The 25,044-nt window shown below is 41.5% G+C and overlaps 1 protein-coding gene across 1 annotated transcript in view; it reads right to left on the bottom strand.

The window, feature by feature from the left end:
* nr3c2 (nuclear receptor subfamily 3, group C, member 2) overlaps positions 1–25,044 on the bottom strand; it is an 84,131-nt gene that overhangs the window by 21,439 nt on the left and 37,648 nt on the right. Inside the window, exons 3-6 of the mRNA XM_073465204.1 lie at positions 17,859–17,986; positions 7,942–8,058; positions 2,494–2,835; positions 393–537 (exon numbers count right to left, since the gene is read on the bottom strand). Coding sequence (XP_073321305.1) covers positions 393–537; positions 2,494–2,835; positions 7,942–8,058; positions 17,859–17,986 — 732 coding nt within the window. The remainder of the gene's footprint in view (positions 1–392; positions 538–2,493; positions 2,836–7,941; positions 8,059–17,858; positions 17,987–25,044) is intronic.

Here is a 25,044-nt window from a genome sequence, read left to right as displayed (position 1 = left end):
AAAAAAGGGTGTAGATAACGTCTTTTCACCTCCATTTGGGATCTCAGGGCTTTCTCAGACTTTAATTAATCAGACGAACAGTATGGACCCATTTTTTTTAATCTTTTAAAACAAGTCCCTTCTTACTTCAGTTGTTTAGGAGAATGCTGCAATACTGTTTTGCTGTGAAGAAATGTTTCGTGAGCAACAAAACTTCGCTCGACTTTCCATCGGCATGAGGATGAGCAGATAATGACAATCATTTCATTTTTATTTTTGGGTGAACTTATCCTTTAAGTAAAGGATCTGAGCATTTCTTTCCCCCACTGCTGCTAAATGTCAGTGAGCAGTACACTTTAATAACATCAGCTCGGTGTGTGCGGTGTCCTGCAGATATGGAAGTGTAGACCTACTCGTTAAAGATGAGGTCAGGGGCAAAGTAGAGCATCTGTCCGTTGGTGTGTTTGTAGGAGCGCCAGCTGAGGCAAAAGGAGGACAGACACATCCATGAGTACTGGATCAGGGTGATTTGGTCCTCGATGGGCAGGCCCCGGAAACCTAACACACACACATAGCAGACACAGATGAGGCTGATGAGAAAAAAAGCGCAATGTTTAAATGTGGCTGTTGGTACTCATGCATTGATTGTATACATTTGGACTTAAGCACCAACTTACGAGGCATTTACTCAGCCAAGTGCGTGCATGTGTGTAACCGAGTGTTTGCTCATGTGCACAACATACCAATGTGTATCTCTGCCACAGTGTGCTTTTTTTGTGCCAATATTTGTTTAGACGTGATAACCACTGAGAAGTATTCACCCATTCTTGTTTTATACAAATCCCTCAAGGCCTCCAGTTATTGGCGTGTTGTCTATGGCGCTCCAAAAATAGAGTCGAATAGGAAACTTGCCAAACTCTCAATCAAACTCCTCCTCATGCAAAACATGGGCCAAGTGAGGACACGCAAGTCACTTATCAAGGCTTAGGGACTATTTTAGTCAATACGCAGTCAATCTGCAAAATACAATCATTAAAAAAAAATACATGTATTAGTAGAAAAGGTATTCTAGGTCCCTGGCTTAACACTCTGTATTTAGCCAATAAAATAGAGAGCACACGGCTGGCTGATAATTAGAATATGAACTGATCAGAGTTGGATGTCTTTTATTTTTCTGGTAGCTTTAAACATAACAAAACATCAGAGAAGCATGTGCTAATAATTTAGCGGACTTTCCTGCGAACATATTGCTGGTGACAATATTGTTGTATGTTGCCCTGCGTGTCAGCCCTGCCACATCCAAATGTAAGCTGAATGCAGGCGGGGACATATCTGAAAGTCGAAGGTACTCATTTTGACCCTTCTGTCTGGCTCCCCTTCTATTTATACGTCCGGATATGGCAAGCAGACACCGTGGAGGTATCAAATATTTGCAATACAGCAAATTAAACAGCCTCAAAGAGGCTACCTGTGAGGCATCTTTCAATATGTCTCCCACTGACTGGCATTTTAGGGGAACTTGTTTATCCCTTTTCAAATATTTTTTTTTCTTCCTCTGATGGATTTTAAGGTAGAAATTAATGAGATAGACATTAGATCTTCTGTTCAGCATAACATCTGACAGCGATGATGTAAATGAGTTCTGTTTGGAAATCTTAATCTTGATTCCATTAAATGGTAAAATAGGATTCCCTTCCTAATCCTGTTGAAGCTTTACAGGATCATTTCCTGACCTTGTGTTTAAAATTAAAATTGTGTGCCCTAACAAAACTAGCGGTGTCGCATTCTGAAAATGTGGAGATCAAAAGAAGAAGATGCAGGCATGTTATCTTCATTAAAACCCCACTCTGTAATTACAGTGTGGACTCCTCCTGATTTATTAGACCGATATGTTTTACCGCTTACCATTTTCTAAATAAAACTGACTACATTTCAATTATAAAAACATAGATGTGGTTCAAGACATTCTGAAAATATACACATTTCCGAATTTACAAGCTCCTTTAAGCTTTTATCCTTTTGATTAATTTTTAAAAGCACTTTTAAAATGCTGCAACCATGTCCATTGAACATGACCTTCAAAGGTCCAGTGTGCAGGATTTAGGGGGATTAAGGGGCAGAAATGGAAGATCATATTCATGATTATGTTTTCATTAGTGTATGAATCACCTGAAACTAAGAATCTGTGCATTTTTGTTACACTAGAATTAGTCTTTTATATCAGCATAGGGATCTGGTCCTCTTCCATGGAGTCTACAGTGGTCCAGATTGGATAAACCAAAGACAGACTCTTTTGTGTTTTCACGTTTTTAATGGTCACTGTAGGGGAGGGTGAGACTAGGGGTATTCAGTCGGTTGGATGCCACTAAATTCTGCACAATGGCCTTTTAAAAATAAGATTTACAGACATTATTTTCACATAACTAATAAGTTTCCACTCCTTTCCAGCCCTGGCTTTAACACCTCTCTTAAACAGCGTTTTGGCCTCAGCCCACCGCTCCATTGGTCACTAACCTGGAAGTACTTTGGCCCACTTGACCATTCGTACCATCTGCTTTCCGGCCAGGCGGTTGAGACTGGACAGCAGGTGGTCAGTGGTGTCAGGCTGCGTGTTGTCATAGCCGGAGTACACCTCTTCAGGCTCGATCAGCTCCAACACACTGCAGATGGAGGGCGGCAGAAAAGGTGTGACCACCCCAGGCCCGTGGGGCACCAGGGCATTGGCAGCGCTGGCGTTCAGCTCCTTCTCTGAGGACAGGTAACCGCCAACGCCACCTGTGGCAGTCTGGCCGTCCTTTGAGCCCTGCAGGTCCTCGCTGACACCCTTCAGCTTCCCTAACTTCTTGGACTTTCGTGCTGCGGGGAACACAACAGCCCTCATTAACACATTGTTGATGGTGGCATTTCTTACATTCGCCATCTGAGGTTATAATTGAAATGTGACAGATACTATATGGGTACAACTTAAAACATCCACATATAGATATACATTTATAGTGCGTGGTAGCCTATCTGAGTGCAAAAATTTGTGCTTGCTGATATTTAAGATTTCATTTTAAACCAATGTAGTTTTTTTTTTTTCTTTCTTTCACTTCAAGGTTATAGGCGAGCTTATCAGCTTCAACAGCTTCTACAATTTTCGACAAAATCTGTTATCTCTGTATGTGAAGAAAGTTATAGCTTCTGGGAAGTTGTAACTCCAAATGTTAAAGTGTGAATCAGAAATTGGAAAGTTTCCATCTGGAATGAAGTCCAGTGAAACCAAGAGCACATAAAAGAACAATATTCATGTTTCATTTCCTGTCTATTGTTAAATCGTTCCCAAATGGGGGTCTTTGAGGGTTGACAAAAAATGACATACATTCATGATGGTGAAGTCTCTCGCCTTTCTCAGGTAATCAACTCCAGAGGTGCAGCAACACTCACACATAATTTTTATTATATAATATATATAAATAATATTATATATATATAATGATATTAAACATCACCTGTCATCACGGCCATCTTTTTGAAGGAGGATTTTAGTTTTTAACTCAAATAACCAACAGAGTTTGAAGAAATAAAGACATCTATGTATTGTGTCACAGAGATGTCTACTGAAGTTAGCATGCTAACCGGCTAAACTCTGCCTGCCCTGTCTTGAAATACCACTTTGAACCACAGAAGAGGCAATAGTAGTTGCTGTAACTTCTAGCTTGCCCTCAGTCCAACATGAGAGGATGAAGAAGTAGCACCTTGAGGGCAAGAAACCACCATCGTCAGCAAAGAAAGATGTGTTAGCCCAAAAAGTAAGCCCGACATTGGTGTTTCTACTGCTGGAGAGAGCTCTTGGTGAGTAACTGTACATATAGCACCTTCAAGCTAAATTCTCTGCTTAGTATTTAGTACTGATGTAGCATTTCATTAACAAGCTAACATGCCAACATGTGCACTAATGCCACACTGGAACGCTTGGTTCAAATATTGTTGTTGGCTTTTGCAAACTGTCCTTCAAAACTGAAGCCTGACATTTCCTGTCCTGCTGTTTTGGGACATGTCTCTTCTTAAGGATAACTTTAATAACTAGCTTCACCTCACCAAAGAAAGAATTTGCTAGCTAACATGCTGAAGAAATGTCAGTAAGCTATGTGGCTAATGCTACTGTTGGGGGCTGTTTTCTCTGTTTCAGCTTTGTCGCAGCTCTTGTTAACAGCTACGTGTGTTATACAGCTATGGTTGAGACATCACTGGTCATTTCGGGCTGCTGCTTTTTGCATTGGTAATAGCCAACTGTGATTCATCTAGCTCCTGGCTGAATGAGGTCATTTTTCAAATGGTTTTGTTTGACGTGATGCTAATCTTTTGATTTCCACGGTGGTGATGTTGATGTTTTGTAGGCCTACGTAGCTATGGGCTGATCATTTGACTGAATTGGGCTGACCCTTTTTCCAGTAGGAATATAAAGACAACTGTTGTCCTACGAAGAAAATTGAAGAAATTGTTTTTCCTTTATTATGGTAAACACAGAGTCAGTTTTCACTCACTTTTTCTCCACATACTTGATATTTATCAAGCACTACTTTTCTTCTTTAACTTTGGGAATCCGACAACAACCTTTAATCGCCTTCATATCAAGATTAGATCTAAACAGCTGAGCACTCATTCAGATTGCTGCAACTCAAACAAACAGCCATGCTCATTGGCAACCTTAAGCTTTTATTCATGACTCATGGTCATCTGCTGCTTTTCAACACTACATTACGTTTCACTAGAAAGAGATGTGTTTACTACAAGTCATGTTTTCGTGGACTATGAAACTTCACCCGTCCTTCCATCAAAATGGGGGTGAGTAGATAATGATGGAATTTTCTTAACTTATCCTTTCAGTTAATAATTATGCTGCTGCCCAACTGTCGTGTTTATATATGATTGACACATTGTTTTTTTTTTGATCACTCCTCATTCTCCCCTGTGCTGAGCTCAGTTTTATGGGTAAATAATGTGATGTTACTTTGTTGTGTCAGTATAGTTTAGTTACATTTAAAGGAGTTAAACTTTAAATATAAATGTAAAAGCATAAAAAAGGTGAAATTCTCAATAAAACAGTTTGCCATATTCCTACATAACAACTATTTAATTTGTAGATAAAAATAATTGCACACCATTTTTCTGAGTATTATAATTACTTTCGGGAATGGTGTCAGTCAGGTCAACTTCCTGGAGTGTCAAAATGGTCCAACCCCATTCAGGATGCCATTTTGTTAATATTGTGCAAGAGGAGCAAACGACAGCAAATTGCATCACAGAGAAAGGCCCTAACTGCTGAATGCCGACGTTAGTAACTCTCTTTAAAATGATGTTTTATGGCAGTGACAGTGTTAAACATGAGCTACTGCTGCTGTTACACATCTCCTTTAACCCTGACAGCTGCATGCATACCGCTCCAAACACCACCTCATCACTGCTGCTGCTGCTCATATAGCATTTCACACGACCCACCCTTATCCCAGCTCCCACCTGTAGCCTCTCATTCCCCCAGTGAGTGAGTTTATTGCTGTCACGTCTCTGTGCATGAACACTGTGTATGCTAGTGGAGAGTGATGTCAAAGCAAAGATAAATGGACTCTGTTGAGACTCTGTATTCAATCGATAATACATCATTTCCACATTAGTTTTGTTGACTGAAATATACAAGCAAGTCAAATTGGCCATAAAAAATAAGCGTTCACACATTCACAGTGCCGAAAATGTATCATGAAGTGCTTTTCTGGAATTGATTTTCCCCAATCAGAGCCAATTTATTTATTTTATATTGTGCTACAAGAGGTTTGGATTGTATCCAGGATGAAACATTTGTCATGTGTTAGCTGTAACTTTCAAAGGCAGAGGTCTTGAACAAAATGTAAACAAGTGAATCCTCACCACCAGAATTTGAGTAGTTAGTCATTTTTGGCCTCATTGTGAGCACGTCCTTTTAAGTGGCTACACTCTTAGTGTAATTTATAAGATTGTTGACAACAACCCAGCAATCTGACTGCTTTCCTAGAAATCCAACGAATTAAAACACATTTTATTCTGCACTGATAATAGTTGTCCTCGAATGTTTGGGTTTTGATATATTGCATCATTAAGTGAATGTTTTCTGTGAACATCTGGGTTTTCACATTATAAATTGTACATAACAAGTGTTTTAAATTATTCGCCCCTTTGATAAAGCTCATCATTGTCATCACTTCATCAAAAAAAAAAAAAAAAAGTCTTAGGAGCTCATTCCTGCAACCATTTACTAAACCACCGCTACGTTCCTGAAGGGCTCTTGCTGTTATGGGCATGTAAAGCCTGCAAATGGGCATCAAATAAACTTGATTTGACATGACAGCACACAGTTCTAGTGCATTTCCAAATGAGTTTTCTTAAACCAGTAGCCTATACAGTACTGTATAGTACAGTACGGACTCTGTCTATCCCAGAGGATTAAAATATTCAATATTCACTGCTTTTACACAATCATCTCACTGCATATATGAATAAATAAAACCCAAATTGCTTAAGTGTGTAATGACAGAAGTCTTATATGCCACAGGGTAAGATAAAAATAACAGGTCTGAAAATGAGGTGATGCTCATTAAGAAAAGCAACTTTGCAGTCGTTTCAGGGAATCGTTCATTTCGACAGCAACTCCAGGAATCTCAGTTGGCCATTTTCTTTGTTCTTTGTTGTTGTTCTTTTCTTTTTTTTTTTTTTTTCTTAGTCTAAGCACCTTTCCGCAGACATTTGTTAACTCCCCACTGCTATTAACACACATCATTCCAATTTGCAAAGATTTCACTTTGGATTCAATTAGAAGCGTCGCAAGTATCTCTCTAAAAAGCATGAAGCAGAAAACTCAGGCTAACTCTCTGTAACAGCTGCAGCTGCATGGGTGCATGTTTCTGTCCTTTGGTCATCTTTGTTTTCTCAAGTAATTTGACAAGATTTGACATTTTACTATACATTTCATTCAAGTCACAAGTCGACATAACAACGGTACAATTAATACACCTAAAGGCTAACCGAATTTTGCACACTTAAGTTTAGTGTTTACAGGTCTTGAGGAGTACTACTTCATACTGTGTGTGACAAAAGTAGCATGATGCTTTTTGCGGCTCCACAGAAGCTGCAGGTTTTGAAAAGCAGTCAAAAAAAGAAGTCTTCTTCCTTTTCAAAGCCTAGCACCTACACTACCCACAATGCAATTTAGCAAATAACTGACACCACTGGAGGATATTTATCAGATTGCGTGCCGCTCCCTCACACCTGTAAACACTCTTTGTGTAAAATTTGCGGCGTTAACCTTTAACATATCAGTGACATCTGCACCAGTAACGCCAGCAGAAAGATAGCAGGGAGAGCAGAGAGAGAAACAAACCCGAGATCTCAAGGTACAATTTAGAAATGAACAATATATTCATTTTTTTTTTGTTTCTTTTTCTCTTCTTTTTTTTTTCTTTTGCTTGCTTCGGGAGCATAAAATTAAAAATCACTGGTAATTTCAATCACTCTAATGGATTCAAAATCAAGTATGCTTTTAGTTTTGTTTATACCACTGCAACCTTGAATTGTAATAAGCCACTGGTGACACATGAATACAACACAAACCTCCCTCTCAACTACAGTATATTTCCCCATAATACAACACTGTAACTTGTCTGCAGGCTTTGTCAGTTGGCATCGTATAGAGTACTGGAGCTTTACACCTCCTGCAGATGCATTATGCATATTGTGCTCAGATATACTACTGTATATGCGCGCGCGCACACACACACACACACACACACACAAACATCCTGTGACTCAGCATCCCCGGGCCTCCTGTGACGACAGCCAGACCTACTTTTCCATATCTAAGATTTCTTAAATGCAGAGCGAGGCTGACTCAAATGTCACATCTGAGACACGTGACAGGGCAAATCTGTCTGTAATGAGGGTGTGACTCCTCACCTCCCAGGTTCATCCCGGCCTGGAGACACTTCCGTACGCGACATGCCGGACAGTTTTTCCTTCGGATCTTGTCAATGATGCAGTCATTTCTTCCGGCACACAGGTAGTTGTGCTGACCTACAGGAAGACAAGACACGGCGTCAGAACGATGGTGAAGCATATATGCATCTTGACATAGAACAGCAGTGATATTTTCAAAGTGATGCGCAGCAAAAAGAGCAAAAAGGAGGGTCAACCTCTGCAGTACTGAGTGGTATTTGTACACATTTGCTTACATGAAGAGAAGTAAATGTTTGATTCTACTGTAGGTTTGTAATGTAGGTCAACGTAGGAACCCATTAACTGTCTGGCATCATCAGAGATCTACATTCACGATTATCGCTGTGAAAATGATTGAAATTGTGATTATTCCGCTCTCACATTCTACAACGCATGACTAATGGTGTATTTTACAGTATATGGCATGAGGGTATTAATATTCGCTGGAACCAGGACACTGGCTGCAGCTAGACTATTCCTGACAGTGATGCTAACATGGCGAGAATCCCTCCTGCCTCCTGCCTAGCCCTTAGCTAAACCCAATGATCTCCCATTTCAGAGCGCTTCCTTCCGCTCCACTAGTTCTTCACTGTACAGCTCCTCTCCTCCTCCACTCTTCTCCATCTCTACGCCTGCGTCTCCATCCCTCTTTTTTCCCTCTTTCCACACGTCCGCCAGCCTCAGAGCGCCATACGCCCACACACAGGCAGGCAGGCTCATGCTCGTGCACACGTACAGTCATTCACTCTCTCTCTCACTCCCATATACACACGCATACATGCACGCACACACACAAGGCCAAAGCTGCTCCACTTGGCAATTAAAAAAAAACAAAAAAAAAAAAACTGCAAATGTTGTATCTGCTTTCACAAACAAATTACACACACGGAAATCACGACACAGCCCAGATGGAGTGGTATAGTGTGGTGTAGTGACCCTAATGACCCCAGTGCATGGCTTAGCTCTATTTGGGTTGAATTAAAGATTCTGTGCGTAAATGGCTGTAAATGGTTGTAAAGATGCACATGTTTGCATGCCGGTGCATATTTCCCTGCATGTTGGGCTTGTATTGTTTATTTCTTCAGAAGTATCTCAGATTTCTGGCTCACACTTCAGTGTTTAGCATGAAAGCTTGTGCGATGTTTACATGCAGTTTCCTCAAACATGTACATTCTGTGCATTGCCTTTGTTGCATCCACAGTACAGTATTTGTATATGTGTGTAGGACTGAGCAGAAGTTGTTTTCTGAGCTAGCAGGAGTAGTGCGCAGTGTGTCTGTCTGGCTGCTGCCAAAAGCCAAGGAACCGAGCTGCAGGAGGAGAGGCAGCAGCTGTAGCCCCACCACTATTTCTGGCTAAATCACATGACCGTTACATAAGCCCATTTTTCTTGCTCTAAAAAACAGTAAACTGCGACACAGGAAACACAACGCAGCCATCCCCTTCCCCACCCCACTCATGCACGCGTACACACACACATAGACACACACACATACATACTCTCGCTTGGATAGGCCGGACCAAATGGCAATTCTGAAAACTCTGGAGCCTTCCTGTCAACTGTTTTGCTCATTCCCGTGAATCTTGTTAATAATTATTAGAGTGAAATACACTGCATGAGACAGGCGAAGTCTTCGTCCGATGGTGTGTGTGTGTGTGTGTGTGTGCACGCAGCTGTGTGTGTATGCGAGAGGGAGAGAGGTTGTTTATTTATGCACGTTGTGTGCATACACTCACATGCCCTCACACAGCATATTTACCTCTGAATATGTGCATTTGCTTATCAACTCAGCACGTGGTGGGCTTACCGGTGTAGGTCTTTTTTAGTCTCATCTTGGAAAATGTCTGAAAAACGAATCTACTTTCATCTCTTACAAAGGTGGCTGATTTATGAACTCACTTTGACTCAAACTGCATCTGACCCCAGAATCTATAATTTCTATTTTTACTGTAAAACATTCAGTTTCAGTCACGAATTCTGTCAAGATATTTTCATAGAATCCAATGATTCCTCACGAACTGTATTAAATTTGACATAATTCTGAAAATTCCTGTCTTCTGACACAATGCCCGCTCTGTCAGCATTCTTCATTTAATGGAGTCCACTCACATCTACTTTCTGCTAATGATCTCACAATCTGGCAACAACCCGCTGTGGAATCTCTGTTGTCTGTCAGCTCCAGCATACATCACTTATGAGGACTTCCTTCTGAATGGGATCCTATGGGGACCCCACTTTAACAAGAGTAATCTGCCCTGCGGCCCTCCTGCCACCAGCACAGCTCCACTACATCTGCTTACAAAAGACAGACAGATTTCAGGCGCTTGCTAAAAAAAACAACTTTAACCTGACTCTTTGAAATAGCCACTAGCCAAACAAGTGGTCAGACCCCTTGATTGTGAAAATAGCCTCTCAGATAAAGTAGATGACCCACATCAATAATACAACTGTGCCATTTAGCAGTGGCTGCAGATTTTCTCAGTTGCAGTACTGCAGAGAGCATATAACTAAAGGATGTGCTGAAATCTATGTCAGCCTCATAGATTAATACTATTTAAGTTATCCTTTATTTATCCCCGTAGGGAAATTCGCTCTCTGCATTTAACCCATCCTAAGTATTAGGAGCAGTGGGCGGCCACTCTGCAGCTCCCAGGGACCAACTCAACTTCTGAGCCAGTGACTTGGTCAAGGGCACTGACAGGAGAAAAACCTTAACCTGGTTTGATCGTTGGGCGAAATCAGAGCACCTGAAGGGAACTCGTTCAAACATGGAAGACATGCAAACTTCACACATTACCTTTATAATAACCATCATTAATAAATGGTAAATCTGTAGTTAATAGGTATTTGACTGTTAACAGACAATGCAAGACTTTATAAACTATTTATTAAGCGATTGTATAAGTTGAACATCAGTTGCCACTTTATGATGGCCATCCAAATAATGTTTACAGATGAGCCACATGTGATTTATTAACGATGTGCAAAGCATTATAAATATTAGTTGCATTATTAGTTGAAATGCTTAATAAATGGTTTATAAATTAAACCTATAAAATATTTATCAGTGATGGTTGTAAGCGTAATAAGTGTTACCAAACTGTTAAGCATGCGTCATTAACAAAAAATGTGACACGTCCGCTTTGATACACACTTTTTTGGATCTAAAGGCTGCTCTACGCGGATTCTACACCATATCCCACACAAGCGGCCTACACCATTGTGATCATTTACATGTGCGCTGGCTTGTCTGCTTTGCTGGCAGTGGTGATACAGCAGTTTGCCAGCTGTACTCTACCGACCTCTCCGACTTGCAGCTGTGTCTCTGGGCAAGGGAGTGTCTACCTGCACCTCCCTACACAAAGAGCTTAGAAGCAGGACGTTACTTTGCTTCGGCAAAGCAGTGTTCGTGAATGGGTAACCTGCACTTCGGACATCCAGACCTGTCTGCTCTCTCTAGCCCAGAGACACTCAGGCAGAAAAGGGCAGCTCTAGAGGAGTATAACCCTCGAAGAGCAGTGTCGTGTTTACTGGGGAAACTAGCACCGCCGCTAAGCACTGGAGGAGAAGCCGGCCAAGCTGACCAGTCACAAGTGTTGCAGTCTGCGTCGCCGCAACTTGCAGTTACTTTTCGAAGGGGGGTGCACAACAGGCTATATCATAGGCTTCAGCAAGGGGCATGCATCTATGCGGAGACTACGCCCAACGCAGAATCATAAATCAAGCTTTAGGAACGCAGAACCGATTCATGTTGGTAAAAAGGGGTACAGAAAAGCCCTGTTCTTGCCGTGATTCAAGGTATTTCTTGCTGTCAGGCAACAGTGCGGGCCCATGAGCCACTGTACTGACGTGTTAGTCATTCTCCCGCTCACAAAGCGTTTGGTAAATTCTGTGATTGTCATTCATCGGTATTTATGCAGCCTAAATTACATAGCCAAAAAAATACTAAACAACCAAAGAACAGACCTCTTAGAGATTTAATTGTTGTTACCACTGGGCCAGTGGTATGCAAATCACTGCCTTGCAAAAGCTTTGGTACTCCATTTCTTTGGACAACACACAAACAGCTGTGTTGGATGGGGCTCTACACAATTAAGTTTCCCTGTCTGGATCATTATAAAACGAGGGTGCAGGAGTTAAAATAGGATGTAAACAGAAGCTGCTATTTTGTTTACTAATCTCTCCACTTCTATAATAATGTGCTATATCTCAGTTGTCCTGTGCATTTCCTGCATTTCAAGAATTTCGCCATCTGCTGCCTTTGTACACAATACATTTAGTCATTATTTAGTTCTCAATATGGTCTTTGGAAGTGTCAAATGTACAAAAGCAGCCAGTTATGGCAGTCTGTATATATATAAAAAAATGTTAGAATTGAAAATCCATTTTGCTCTGCTCTCATCTACAATGCATTATAACTCTATTCTGTGCTGAAGCACTACATCAAGTGTTTGACTTGACAACCAGACTTAGCTTTGACTTTCTTCTCAATCAAATAAATCAAAGACGGCTCCCTGCTAAAGGTTTTCAGTCTATATGGTTACAACAGAAATATTCCCACTCCTCATCCTTTACTTTAACACCTATCTAAAAGATTAAACTCATATTATGAAGGAAAACAATATAATTCTGTTTATGAACTGGACTGTGTAACATCAGTATTTCTTTCAGTTTTTGTACATTTTGTACGGTTGTGATTTTTATTTATAGAGCAAGTGCATATGACATGCGCATTTAAGGCATGTAATGTGATACAGTAAGACTTTGAAAAGCCAATAAAGGGATCTAAAATGTATCACCACAACGCTCTGTAGTACTGTATCTTTAACAAACCAATCATCAGTGAAGACACTGATAAAGCCCATCAGATTGGCGCTGCTTATTTGTTTGAACACAAAAGGTGTAGCCCACTGACAGCACTGTGTCCTTTTTGCATTGATGTCAAAGAACAAAGGTGTCACCAGGGAGCAGGAAGAGATGGGAGGTCAGATTATACCCACTGGAAACCAACAGGCCGGCAGGTCAGGCCAGGCCAGGGGAAATGAGGGCACGGAGGAAGTAGTACGAGTTATATCATCACACGTGCACCGAACATACATCATACCTGTTACTGTAGTAAGAGGTTTCATGGGTAGGCAAAATGCTGTGGAGACTGTATACTGTAATGCTGAAAGGATTAGTCACTTAATTGATCAGTCATATGACAAAGAAAATATTCAACAGCAACCTAAATAATTAAGTATTTAACAGTGTAATTTGTAAAAAAAAAAAAAAAAAAAAAAAAAAAATGGCCGGAATTCAAAGGCAGCACAAGCTGGAGTTGCTATTCTTTACTGTAGCTATATTTGGCTGATCTTTAAGTCATTTAACAAGCAAAAATGCCAACATTTGCTGACTCCGGCTTCTCACACGTGAGAATTTGTTGCGTTTCTCTGTTTTATATTACTGTATTTAATCTAATACATTTGTGTTGTGGACTGTTGATCAAAGGAAACAAGCAATTTGGAAAATGTGAACATGGCTTCAGGAAAGGTGTGAGCGGCATTTTTAAAAACTGGTTAAACAATAAATCAATTAATTAAAAAAAATAACTTGCAGGTGTGTTCATTAGTTGCAGACATTATATATTGTGCTCCCTTGTTTCTATTTCTAAAGGATGTAAAATGCACACACACACACTGTAACAGTAAATGTATCTAGGTTGCATTAGAGAGACCCTTCCTCATGCTGCATTCTCCAGCCTAAATGCCTATTAGCAATGTGGGTCACACATACTTACAGAAAGCTTTACAGATTAAAATTCTACCTAATGCTGCACACCTGAATGCCTCTACTACTATTAAGAAGTGTGTACACATGCATGTGTGCACGGGAAGTGAGCGCTTGTGTTTGCATGTATGGTGTATGCAGTTTCTGATCCAAAAAGGTTGGGAAGCACACCGCTGCTAAATGGCTTCACTCCAGCTGCTGTTACATGAGCCTCTCACACACAACCTGAAGCATTCACTCCGGCACGGGAGGGAGGCCTCCATTCACCCCGGCCCGAGCTGATTGGGCGGCTTAGCTGCCAGTCAAAGCAGGAGCAGTGCGAGACGTGTCCTCGGATGACCTCTCCCACAGAGGCAGTGCCGAAAGAAAAGGTTTTTAGATTGACACCAGCTCCATGGAAACCACAACCCAGTCACATCGCAGAACACAGTGAGGCCATAACAAGGTTGACGAGTGTCTCTGTAAACCTCTCAGTTCAATAAGAGAACACCAAAAACAGCTAGTGAGCTAAAAGCAGAGCCTGGTATTATTACAAAGAGCAGACATGCCAAGCCACTGATGACATGTGAATAATAAGCCGGCATTCAACTGCTCAAATGTGCTCCACATGGAGTCGTTTATTGAGTGCAGCTGTCTTGTATCAACAAACTAGTCTTCTGTGGAGTGGATGCAGGAGAGAAGCACATACGAATGCATTCGGCTATTTCCACATTTCATTAGTGGTGATAACACATATTTACTGCTTGTGTTTTTGTGTGTCAGAAGGCATTTTTCCCACAGCGCAGGATAAACGTTTGTACTGAAGTCAGCGTTTCAATAGCGCCTTTAAATTGGCTGCAAGTTTGCATGTGACAGTCGAGTTAACAGTAGCAATACAGCTGCAGAAACTTGCAAGTTATAAAAAGTTATTACCGCTCTTCCATGTTTGTTTACTACACAAGGACATCTAAAATGTGTCCATGAATAAAATGTGTGAGTATAAGAGCTGCCGTACTGTCTGCTACGATAAACTTGTAGTGAATAGGAGAGCAGATGAATGTTTCCTTTATGTGCGCATGTGAATGCTTTAAGAATGAATTGAGGGCATTTTGAAAAAGCTCACAGCCTCACGGACAGTCTTCAGAAAATAATGAAGTATTTCTATATGTTTCCTGGGACCTCGGTTGTAAACTTTATCGTGTACAGTTGGCTGTGCCTTCTGGAAGATAAGACAAAAAATTAAGTTGAATGAATATTCCTGCTCTTGAGAGGGACTGTAAGTGCACAGATTTGGACAGTAAAAGGCCCATGTGGCCGATGGATATTCCAAACAGATGGTCTGAATGTAAACCCAGTGTAGACTTCAGCAATGTACTGTGCCAAGCTCCAGTAATGTAAAATAAAGCTACCTAACAGTGACTTCTCTGACTTGAATAAAGGGGAAACCAGACCCTCCACAGTCAGACGATTTCTTCTGATTTGTTGATGACTCCAGAATGCTAACTAGCGCTGTAGTAAAGGGCTCTGAGCCAGTTAGTCGTCTAATGAGCTACAGCCGACCGAAAAAGTTGTGTCCCCCGAGGCAGGCGGTGCCAAAAGAAATTAAGCATGGGCTGGATTATTCCCTTCGCACAGATGCCCACTCTCTGCAGTCTTCTTTTATACCTCACATGCCGAGTCTAAGTTTTTAACTTTGAGAGAAAAGAGGAGGAGAAGGAGGAGGAAATACTGGCAGAGGGGAGGAGTGAAACGTCTCCTCACGTCCTGACTTACACCTCTCCGGCACTCACTGCTGACACATCGCTTTCCGTCCCTCTCCCCGTTTCTTACTGCCTCTCTCGGCTCCTCCTCTCTTTATCTCTCTGTCTGCGTCTGACTTTTTCTTTGTCCTTCCTCCCCCTCCTCCCTCGCTGTATCTGTTTCACTGTCCTCTATCTCTCTTCACTTTGCAAAATCCTTCTCTCAGTATTTTCATCCTTTGCCTCGCTCCGCCGTACCTCTCTCTTTCCACCTCAGCAGCAGCTGTGGTGGGGTCAAGTGAGGTAACAGCTCGCTTTGCACATCAGAAGGGCGTACGCCTCGCACGCAACCTTGATGACATCACGCCACTGTATGGGTTGCCCTTATTACGCTCTCATAGTTTGCCACAGTTGCTGTTCGGCAGTCAAAAACAGAGAGGAACTCTGCATTAGATTCAAAGGGCCTCAAACAATCAATGAGTCAATTTCATTAGATTTATAAATCACATGAGAGACAGACAGGGTGTCAGTAGTGTGATCACAGAGCCTTTAGAGATCTGAGCTCCTCACAGCCTCACCTGACTGGCACTCTCACACATCAGATCTTTAGCATCTGCCACGGGCCACGCTTGAAGCAAGAACAATGGCATGTCTGATTCGATAACCCCAGACACATAATCTGGTTTCAGGTCTCCGTAATGACGGTGCGTAAATATCATCAAATTAAGGCATGATTTGATTGGGAACGGGTGCAATTCCTCCAATGGTCAGGAAAACACCTAGAGGGCCTGATGGCTGGGCTTGTTTGCTCTTTTTTTTTTCCCCCCCGCCTGTGCTGGGTCTGTAAGCGTCTGTTTTGCATTCAAACACTCATCTTAATGAGTTAGGCCAACGCCTCGGGCAACAGGCACAAAATGAAAAGCACATTATGGCTGCTGTTGATTTTCCCCGAGCTAAATATAACATAAAGGGCTGCCGCAGGAGAATTACCTACTGAATGTGCCACTCAACGTGGTCACAGTCTATAAATGTAATGTACCAAAGGCTTTCCGTCATTTCAATGATGCCTCAGAAAAAAATAAACATCTATAAGGTCGAATGGGATTAAACAGCATTTTGTTGCAAAAAAAAGCAGAATGCAAATAAAACCAGGATAAACCGTGTGTTAATAACTCTTTCACTGTATGTTTGAAAGAAGCTTTTCCACCATGTCTGACTGAACCTTTCAAAATCTGTTCTATCAAAAAAAAAGTGATTACATCTGAAAAATGTTGAAACTTCCTGAAAGCAGTTATTGTATTTGCGCACATTTTCTCATTAACATTTCTCATCTGAAAAAGCTGTAAGCTTGTAGCACATAAATTACTCCAGACGTACCACTGTTATTAATTGAGCAGGATGTCTGCCAATAACTCTGAAGGCCACACTTGTCAGATAAGGTGGTATTGTTTGAAATGATTTGATATCACTGAATGCAATATGAATGAAACTTGCTGAGCATCACACTGGCACAGTAGCTTTCTCCTCTTACAGTTATGCAAGCATTAGTTTGAGGATTGGAGTCTAAACAACGTATGTCACGTTTTGAACACAAAACAATAAAATAAGAGATGGTATTTCTCTTTGTAAATAGTCAGTGTAAGGAAAGGACATTGGCCAAGAGAGCTAAACATGCTGCAAACAAAAGACAACCCATGGGAAAATGAAAAAAAAACAACATCTTCACCACTTTGACAACGCATATTTTGTAAAACACATCAAATGAAAAAAACACATTCACGATTTGAAAACACAAAGGCAGCATAAAACAAATTAACTGCAAACAGTGTTTCCCATAGGTTCATTCACTTGTGGCAGTAATGGCAGGTGGCACAGTGTGCGATGCCGTGTTTTGTGACAACATGGTGTGTGACAATGTGGTGTGGGAAGGTGCAGTGTGAGAGACAAGTTCAGTAATTAATTAGTCAAACGAAGGTTTATGAATAACTCTTTTTGGCCTATAAGGTGCTTGCATATTACTTAATGTATGAGTTGATGTCGTGAATAAATCAACACACCTTTCTGACAACTTTGACCATTAGCGCCCCCAAATACTCTATTGTTTTAGCTGAATTCTCTTGCTGTGTTCATCTTGCAGCATTCCTCTTTTTGCTTGTGTTTTCTACATTCACAGTGTTTGTTTTTGTGCTGCCAATGTATAGTTGAATTTGCAAATGTGTATCTTAATTTGCTGCTGTTTTACTTCAGAATACATGTCTTGTCAAAGCGGTGACAAAGTGTTACCGTTTTAATTTGCTTGTGATCCCTAATGTTGAAATGTGTTAAGCTCTCTCAGCCACCCTTAGTAAGGCATAATCAGTAATATATCAAATATATGAATTCATTCCATACCTTCCACTGCTCTTTTAAAGAAGACCTTGCAGCTTCCACACGTCACGACACCGTAGTGGCATCCTGATGCTTCGTCTCCACAAACCAGGCACACTTTGGCCGTCGAGGACGGTTGTCTCAGTGGCGAGCTGAAAGGACACACACACACAGAGCGGACATAAATCAACAAAGAATTTCCAAAAGTCAACACCAAAGCCAGGGCAGACTGTCCCCTTCCTAACAATGCTGAAGCCCGATACACACTGTGAAACATTCTTGGGCTTTACGACCAACAGTACAGTGGCAGCACAATGTGGCTCGCCATAAAGATGTCTGCCAACCAAGAGAGAAGGGCTTTGCAGTCAACTGATTTATAGCGTCACCACGCATACAAAGATGACAGAATTATAGAGGAGATTATTTAAATTCAATAAGCAGAGAGAGACACAGAGCAGGATGTCACATTTAATTAGGATCCAAAACACTTCCGTCCCGTTCTCTAGTGTAAAAATAACACAAACCATTATTGAGCAAAACTAACTGATCATGTAAACTGTGTTACCGGTTCAGGTTCAAGGATCAAAGGTGAGTGTCACTACTGCTGTGAGCCGTACTGTGATTTTCAAGCCATGTTGTCATTATTTACTCTGAGCCACACCAACAGGGAACAGAATTGATGACAGTCTGCAGCCGTTCTGCCTGATCCAAAGCATTGTTTACTTTGGCATCATTTGCTGCTTTCACTGCCGACTGATTTCTACAATTAACATGACCATTAAAGCTCAGGATGCACAGTATGTTCTTACTGATGCAGTGCTAAATGGGAGAATTAGTTAAAAGATGCAGTGGGTGTCAAAGGTAATGGATGATGTCTGTCAACAGTCAGTCAAGGTGTAAAAGAGGCAGGTTAATGGAAGTGTACTGCAGTGTTTAAATAACTGAAAAGGACTCTGAAGGACCGGAAAGTAGCAGGTTCTCTTTCGGTTATATCGGATGGTGCATAGACTTCGATACTCGCCATTAACTGATCCAGCATTTTAGACTGTATCGCAGGCCTTTTCAATGATTATATCGTATTATATCTGTGTTACAGCTAGACTGATGAATCAGGCTACAATTAGAGCCCAACCGATGCTATCGGGGAGTAAAAAATGATATCAATCTATCAGCTGATAAACACACATGATTTGCAATGATCTCTCAAATGTGGCTCTCAAACAAACACATGTAACGTCTTTAAATTTATGTAATATATTCGACTTATTTTCATATATTTTATGTTTTTGTCTAAAATGACACAGGTGCATCGAAAATGGTCAACTTCACTGGGAATTTAATAATATTAAAAACTACCCCAAGCATGTTTTTCTGCATTATTACTTCTAAAAAAAGGTTTTCGTTTCATACATATACGCCGATAGCGATATATATCTGATCGGCCAACCGATTTAGCTCTAGCTATTATTTGATATTGCTTCCCAGAGATACTTTATATCAGTGTTGACATTTGTTGGCCAGTAAATAACACGAAGAGGCAGTACCGCAATGCCAAAGAAAAGAACACTGTCACCATTACATAGTTCGTATGAGAGCACCAACAAGTTTATTTTAGAAACTATAAATGTCCAAGCCAGTAAATATCTTACGCACAATATTTTGATAACAACATTTAAAGGGGTCCTTTTCAAAAGTGTTTATGTTTTAAGGTCTTAAAAAAATGAAGATTGTAGATTTTCTACATCAACACTGGTATTGAACTTGAAAATCCAGAAGCGATTGGTAACTAGTCAGTATAGTTTACATGTAGATTTGTTGCTAAGCTATATGTTAGGCTTTTGAAGCATTTTATATCCAATGCATAACTAGGGACATTGAGACTAAATCTATTTATAAAAAAAAAGCCTGACTAAATGGAGTTGTAAGGCAAAAGACAGAGCAAGCATGCCCTATGGACGAGGCTCTGTGCATGCACATGGCATACAGCTGAGTGCTGTGAGTAAAATCTGAATGTGCCCATTATATCAGGGTATGCTACTTATTTATGCTACTCATTAACGGTTTTACACTGAATCTGCTGGCTCTCACATACAATAAAATAATTAACATACATTGGCCCCCTGAGTAAATTAAATGCTTCATGCATTCCAGGTTTGGTTTGCACATAAGGAAAAATTAGTCTAATTTTTGATAAAACACTTCCCTTCATGTGCTTACACACACACACGTACACTCACAACACACGCAGAGAACACAACATGTAGATGGGTACAGGGAGAGAACACCTTGTATCAAAACATTAAAAGTGGCCTCAGCTTCCCCTTCTTTTCGGTGCTAATTACCTCTCTCCCATCTCAATCAATAACATGCAAGGTGATTGTCTGGTTAACATTCTCCTTACATCCTTCATCAAACCAGCTGCCAAGCACTCTCTCTCCTCCTCCTCTCGGTGTCTCTCTGCCTCGCTCGCTCTCTCTCATGCACGCACATTTCCTCCAGGGGACGAGCTGGAAAGGGGTACAGCAACAGCACACTCAGATACAATCAGGACCACTGATCTAATTCCCTCTTGTCCATCTACACACACATTCAATTTGTTAGGACGCTTAGAGGAGTCTCTGGTGAGGTGTTTGTCTGACTAGATCTTTCTGGCACCGGGCCCCACGGTTTCAGCTAATGTGAGTGCGAGTGTGTGTATTTGTGCATGCACAAATCCAATCCATGTCAAGATGTGTTTTTCAGCGTGTTATTCTGCTGAATATTCCCCCATACATCGGCCTTTTCACACCATTACAATGCAGTGTTAACAAGAAGACAATCCACGGTAGGAAAAAACAGCCCCGGAACGTTTGCTGGCCAAGAACAACACAGGCAGCATATGAGAGCATGTTTCTAATATCCAGTCAGTGGTCAAACCTTTAATAGTGCCGCACATTTAAACCTTGTCGCTGCGTGCCAGCCTGCCTGCCTGCTGGTCCACCAACAAGGTGACTTCCCCTCCCTCAGAGAAGTATATAGGTCATTCGCTCTCTCTGCTTATGAAACCAGAGCAGACAGGCCAGGCTGCAGTGACTGTGCACCAACGGCTGCCAGTGGCCCAAAACTAAACACAAAGCTAGCAGACATTCCCAAATCAGGCTGTTTCAGCAGAGATGTCAGCCTACAGTTTGTCAGCGTGCAGGATGTGCAGGAATAATAATGGGAATATGTTTTAATGAGCTCGAGAGGGTAAGGAAATGACACACCGAAAAGGTCTCCAGTCAGAATCCAAATTGGGAAGCTGAGGTTAAATGGCGTGCGTCTTTCACCACTGGGCCGCGAGGACACGCTAAATGAATTTCCTTTTTGTTTGGCTTGTCATTTTCATGTCTTAAAATATTCTGAGGCTGCAATTTCTGTCTGTTTCAATGAAGGCTTAAATGATGTGATGATGTACCACTGGAAGGAGAAGCATTGTGTTGAGGCCGGCAGTTCACACTGTTAATTCCTGCATGCAGGACCTTGTGTCAGCCTTCATGTTAGGCTGAAAACAAGAAGCCAGAGTGGAAATGATAGCTATTCATGTTAGGAAACTGCAATGTACAGTATGACACACACAAAGAAATCCGAAATTCCTCAAAAAAATAATAATCCTGCAGTTGTGCGCAGGCTTCACTTCTGTGCACTGAGACGTTTTCTCTCGACCCGTCTTCTCTATTTCTGGGTACAGTCTCAGACTAACTCAATGGGACTGACTGCACAGATCAAAGGTCTCATTCTTCGCTCCAGTTGTTGCTTTTTTCCCTTCCTACAGAAAACCCCAGGGCAGCGGTTTCATTGTTTTCGGTGTCCTTTCATCTTTAAAGATAACACACAAAGCTAACAACTGATTTAGTTGCTGTTTATTTCCCATGAGGATACAGATGAGTGCGAGCGCACAATGGCTGCTTCTTCCCACCAAAAATGTACAAGCAGAAATTTGTACCTCATACTAACTCTCGCTGCCCTCTTTGCTGCTTCCCCGACCGATGTGCTACTTAGGAGAAGACATTAATGAAATGCCAAAAGGAAAAGAAATGTGAGAGCTGGAAGCCAGAAGAAGCCCACTGTGCCCACTAAAATGTGTGAGGACCAAACCGCAGGACAGATGTTTGGGCTGAAATTGGCCTCATGCTTTTTCGACAAGTAATTCGGATGTCACACTGGGAGCATTCTCCGGATGGTTCAAATATCTCCACCCTCTCTCAGCTGTGGAAGGAATGCTAAATCAGCTAAGACGGGAGAGGATGGCCGAAGATTTATCAGAATCCGGAAACACCACTTGATAAATACGGCCTGAGTTCATCGTCTACAGTAAGTGTGTACAGGTCAATATGGGTCAAAAAAGAAGGGTCAGAAGTCGTCCGAGCGTGTCGTAACTCGGACAATTAGTCGCCATAGAAACGGAGCGTGAAGTCGAAGAAATCTGACAAATTATAGATACAAAGGAAGTCAAAGGGGGGTGTAGTTATTCTGAGGCTATCAAGATAACAACATTACGGCCGTGAGACGGCTAAATGATGGACGACAGCAGGGACCACGTGATGAGAATGAACTCTCTGACCCACATAAGTACATTAGCATGACAGAGTCAGTAAACAGGCAGCTGAACCACAGGGAGAGAGCTCTGTTGTATAGAAAAACAATGTCCTCATCATGCATGCTACAATGCCCGCCACAAACACACACTTCACTGTACTGTATTTACACTGCTGCAGAGCCATCCGCCCACTGTAAAGATAAATTTGTGCGTGTGTGCGTTTGAGAGTTGACACACTGACTCGTTCATTCTAGAGGCTGTTATCACAGGGATAGTTCAGACAAGTACCACAGCCTCCCTGAACCTGCCCCTCATGAAAGAGAAGCATCCTTGACTCTGCGAAAGAAAAAAAGGGAAAATAAAAAAAAAAAAAAACAGCTTCCACGGTACAGTACCACTCTACAGTCTGGCCTACAATATTTATGTAATGCACACCTTGGCATGCTGTAAAACCTTAAGCTAGACCAGCTCGAAGAATATTTACGTAACACGCAAACTTGGCATGTTGGAAAGGTAAAAGGTAGATTAGTTTAAACAAGCTGAGGGAGATGTAGAGGAAGAGAAAGAGGACAAAATGGCTTACATAACCATGAGCAGACAGTATAAACATTAGGTTGACACCCACTCACCGCCTCTCAAAGGGAGAGAGGTCTTATGGGTAGCGTTAGAGAGCCACCAGGGATTTATTTTTCCTGGTGAAGGTGACCCTGGCATTGGGCAGAGTACCTGAGCATACAGAAATATGAGATTTCCTCTTTGTCAGGCTTGTGTTACACCTGTGTTAAGGTTACAGTATAATCTGCTCTGACTGGATGCCACTTAAGGTTACGCAAAAAAAAAAAATCATAACCTTAAAGTGTTTCATACATTGGAGTTATTCTCCTTCTCAAACTTGATAAATTCTCCTATATTTTCACGGGATTAAGACTTCAAATAAATGGCAAATGAGGCGATTTCACCATCAAATAAAATGTAGTTCGCTGCAGAAACGGCAAATTTGCTGTCTGATGGAATCTGGTATCCCGGCTGTGCATTTCACTCCTTGTTTTAAATTCCAAGCTGTTGTGTTGTCTCCCCTCCAAGGCTTATGCCGACAAACTTAAAGTGACCTCCCCCATAACAGCAAATCATGATTATCTTTCTGCTTTAAATCCACTGTTTTGAGTGTAAACAAAGAAATGAGACAAGTCTCCGAAATGCACGCATGCACACGCACATTCACATTCACACTCAGCCTTCTTCAGGGAGTTGATAGAGGCTCGGTCTACGGGTGGAAACAGGCATGTTGAAGCCGAATATCTCTGAACATCGTCTGACGTTGACGACGCTCTCTGCTGAACTTTCAACCTTTCCTACGTAGACGGTGGATCCCTTGAGGGCAGCTCGGATGTAACTCAGCTGCTTTTTAACTAACCAGACCTGTTTGACCGTTTTAACTTCTAAGACAGTCACTGTCACACGTAGTGAATGAAATTAATCACCTGAGATATTTTGGCTAAGTGGTAAAGCACGCAGGCATGAATCCCAAAGAGATGTGGCAGGGTGTTATTATCTTGTGGGGAGGATTATCGTGGCTGGAAACTCCCGTAATTCATGCTTGTCAAGGACAGAGAGGGACTGATCACATCCGTGCAGTATAAAATTAGGCTTGAGATGCCACTGCGTGCCCACAGATTCGCTCATAGTTTCTGCGTAGGGCGACGTACCTAAGCTCTGTTCATGAATGGTGGTAGGCACGTTTTTCATACTTTTCAAACTGCTCCCAAAAACTCAGAAACTTCAGGGCAGCCACATTAAAATTCTGCTTTTTGCATAATGCCACGACAAGAAAAAAAAAAAGCGGTTCCTATACAAGTTATGGGGTCAACACTCCCACTCGTTTGCTTTCTGACCATATGCAGCCCGCAGAGTTCATTTACACACAAAGCATGAACCAGGCCAAAGATCTCCATTGCTGCAAGGAACTCAATTTGAACAAATCTGAGCATCTGAGCTTTGGAAATACTGTATCCATACCAGGCTGAGAGGAAGGTTTATGTGAGTAAATCCCACACATGAGCTTAAAACTTTCCCCATTCAGAAGTTGAAGTGGACAATGCATCACATAACACCTGTAAAAAATGTAGTTTTAATGCTCAACAACAACCCTGCAAAAGAAAGCACATGCAACATGAACACAACATAAAACAACACAACTACTATTCTCAACTGATCCCCATGAAAACAATCCTGCTATTCATTTATGCAGCCCTGTAGCAGCCTCAACAAATCTCCCCTTATGTCCCGCACCACTTTTTTTTGATTGACTGTGACAAAAGTGTTCTTACTGCCTTAAAGAAGTTTGCTTCTCATGTGGTCCTCACACTGATCTGTTACTGATCCCCAAAGTTTCTGTTTTTAGCATCAAGTTTCCAAGATCTCTTTTGCTGAAAAACAGAAGCAGCTGGGAACAGAATTCAGCTGACATGTTGAGAAATACATTGTCGGACATCAGGTTGATTTCCGGGCATGGGAAATCGAGAAACAATGCAAACAAGAGGCCCGTAATAAACACAGCGTTCAACACATGAAGGAACATGAAATACCAGCTCAGTGATTTAAATCACATTTCCCTCCTGAACATAAACCTACATGATAACAACAAAAACAAGC

Source organism: Pagrus major, chromosome 1 (assembly GCF_040436345.1).
Source record: "Pagrus major chromosome 1, Pma_NU_1.0".
NCBI lineage: Eukaryota > Metazoa > Chordata > Actinopteri > Spariformes > Sparidae > Pagrus > Pagrus major.
This window is presented reverse-complemented; position numbering and strand designations above follow the sequence as displayed.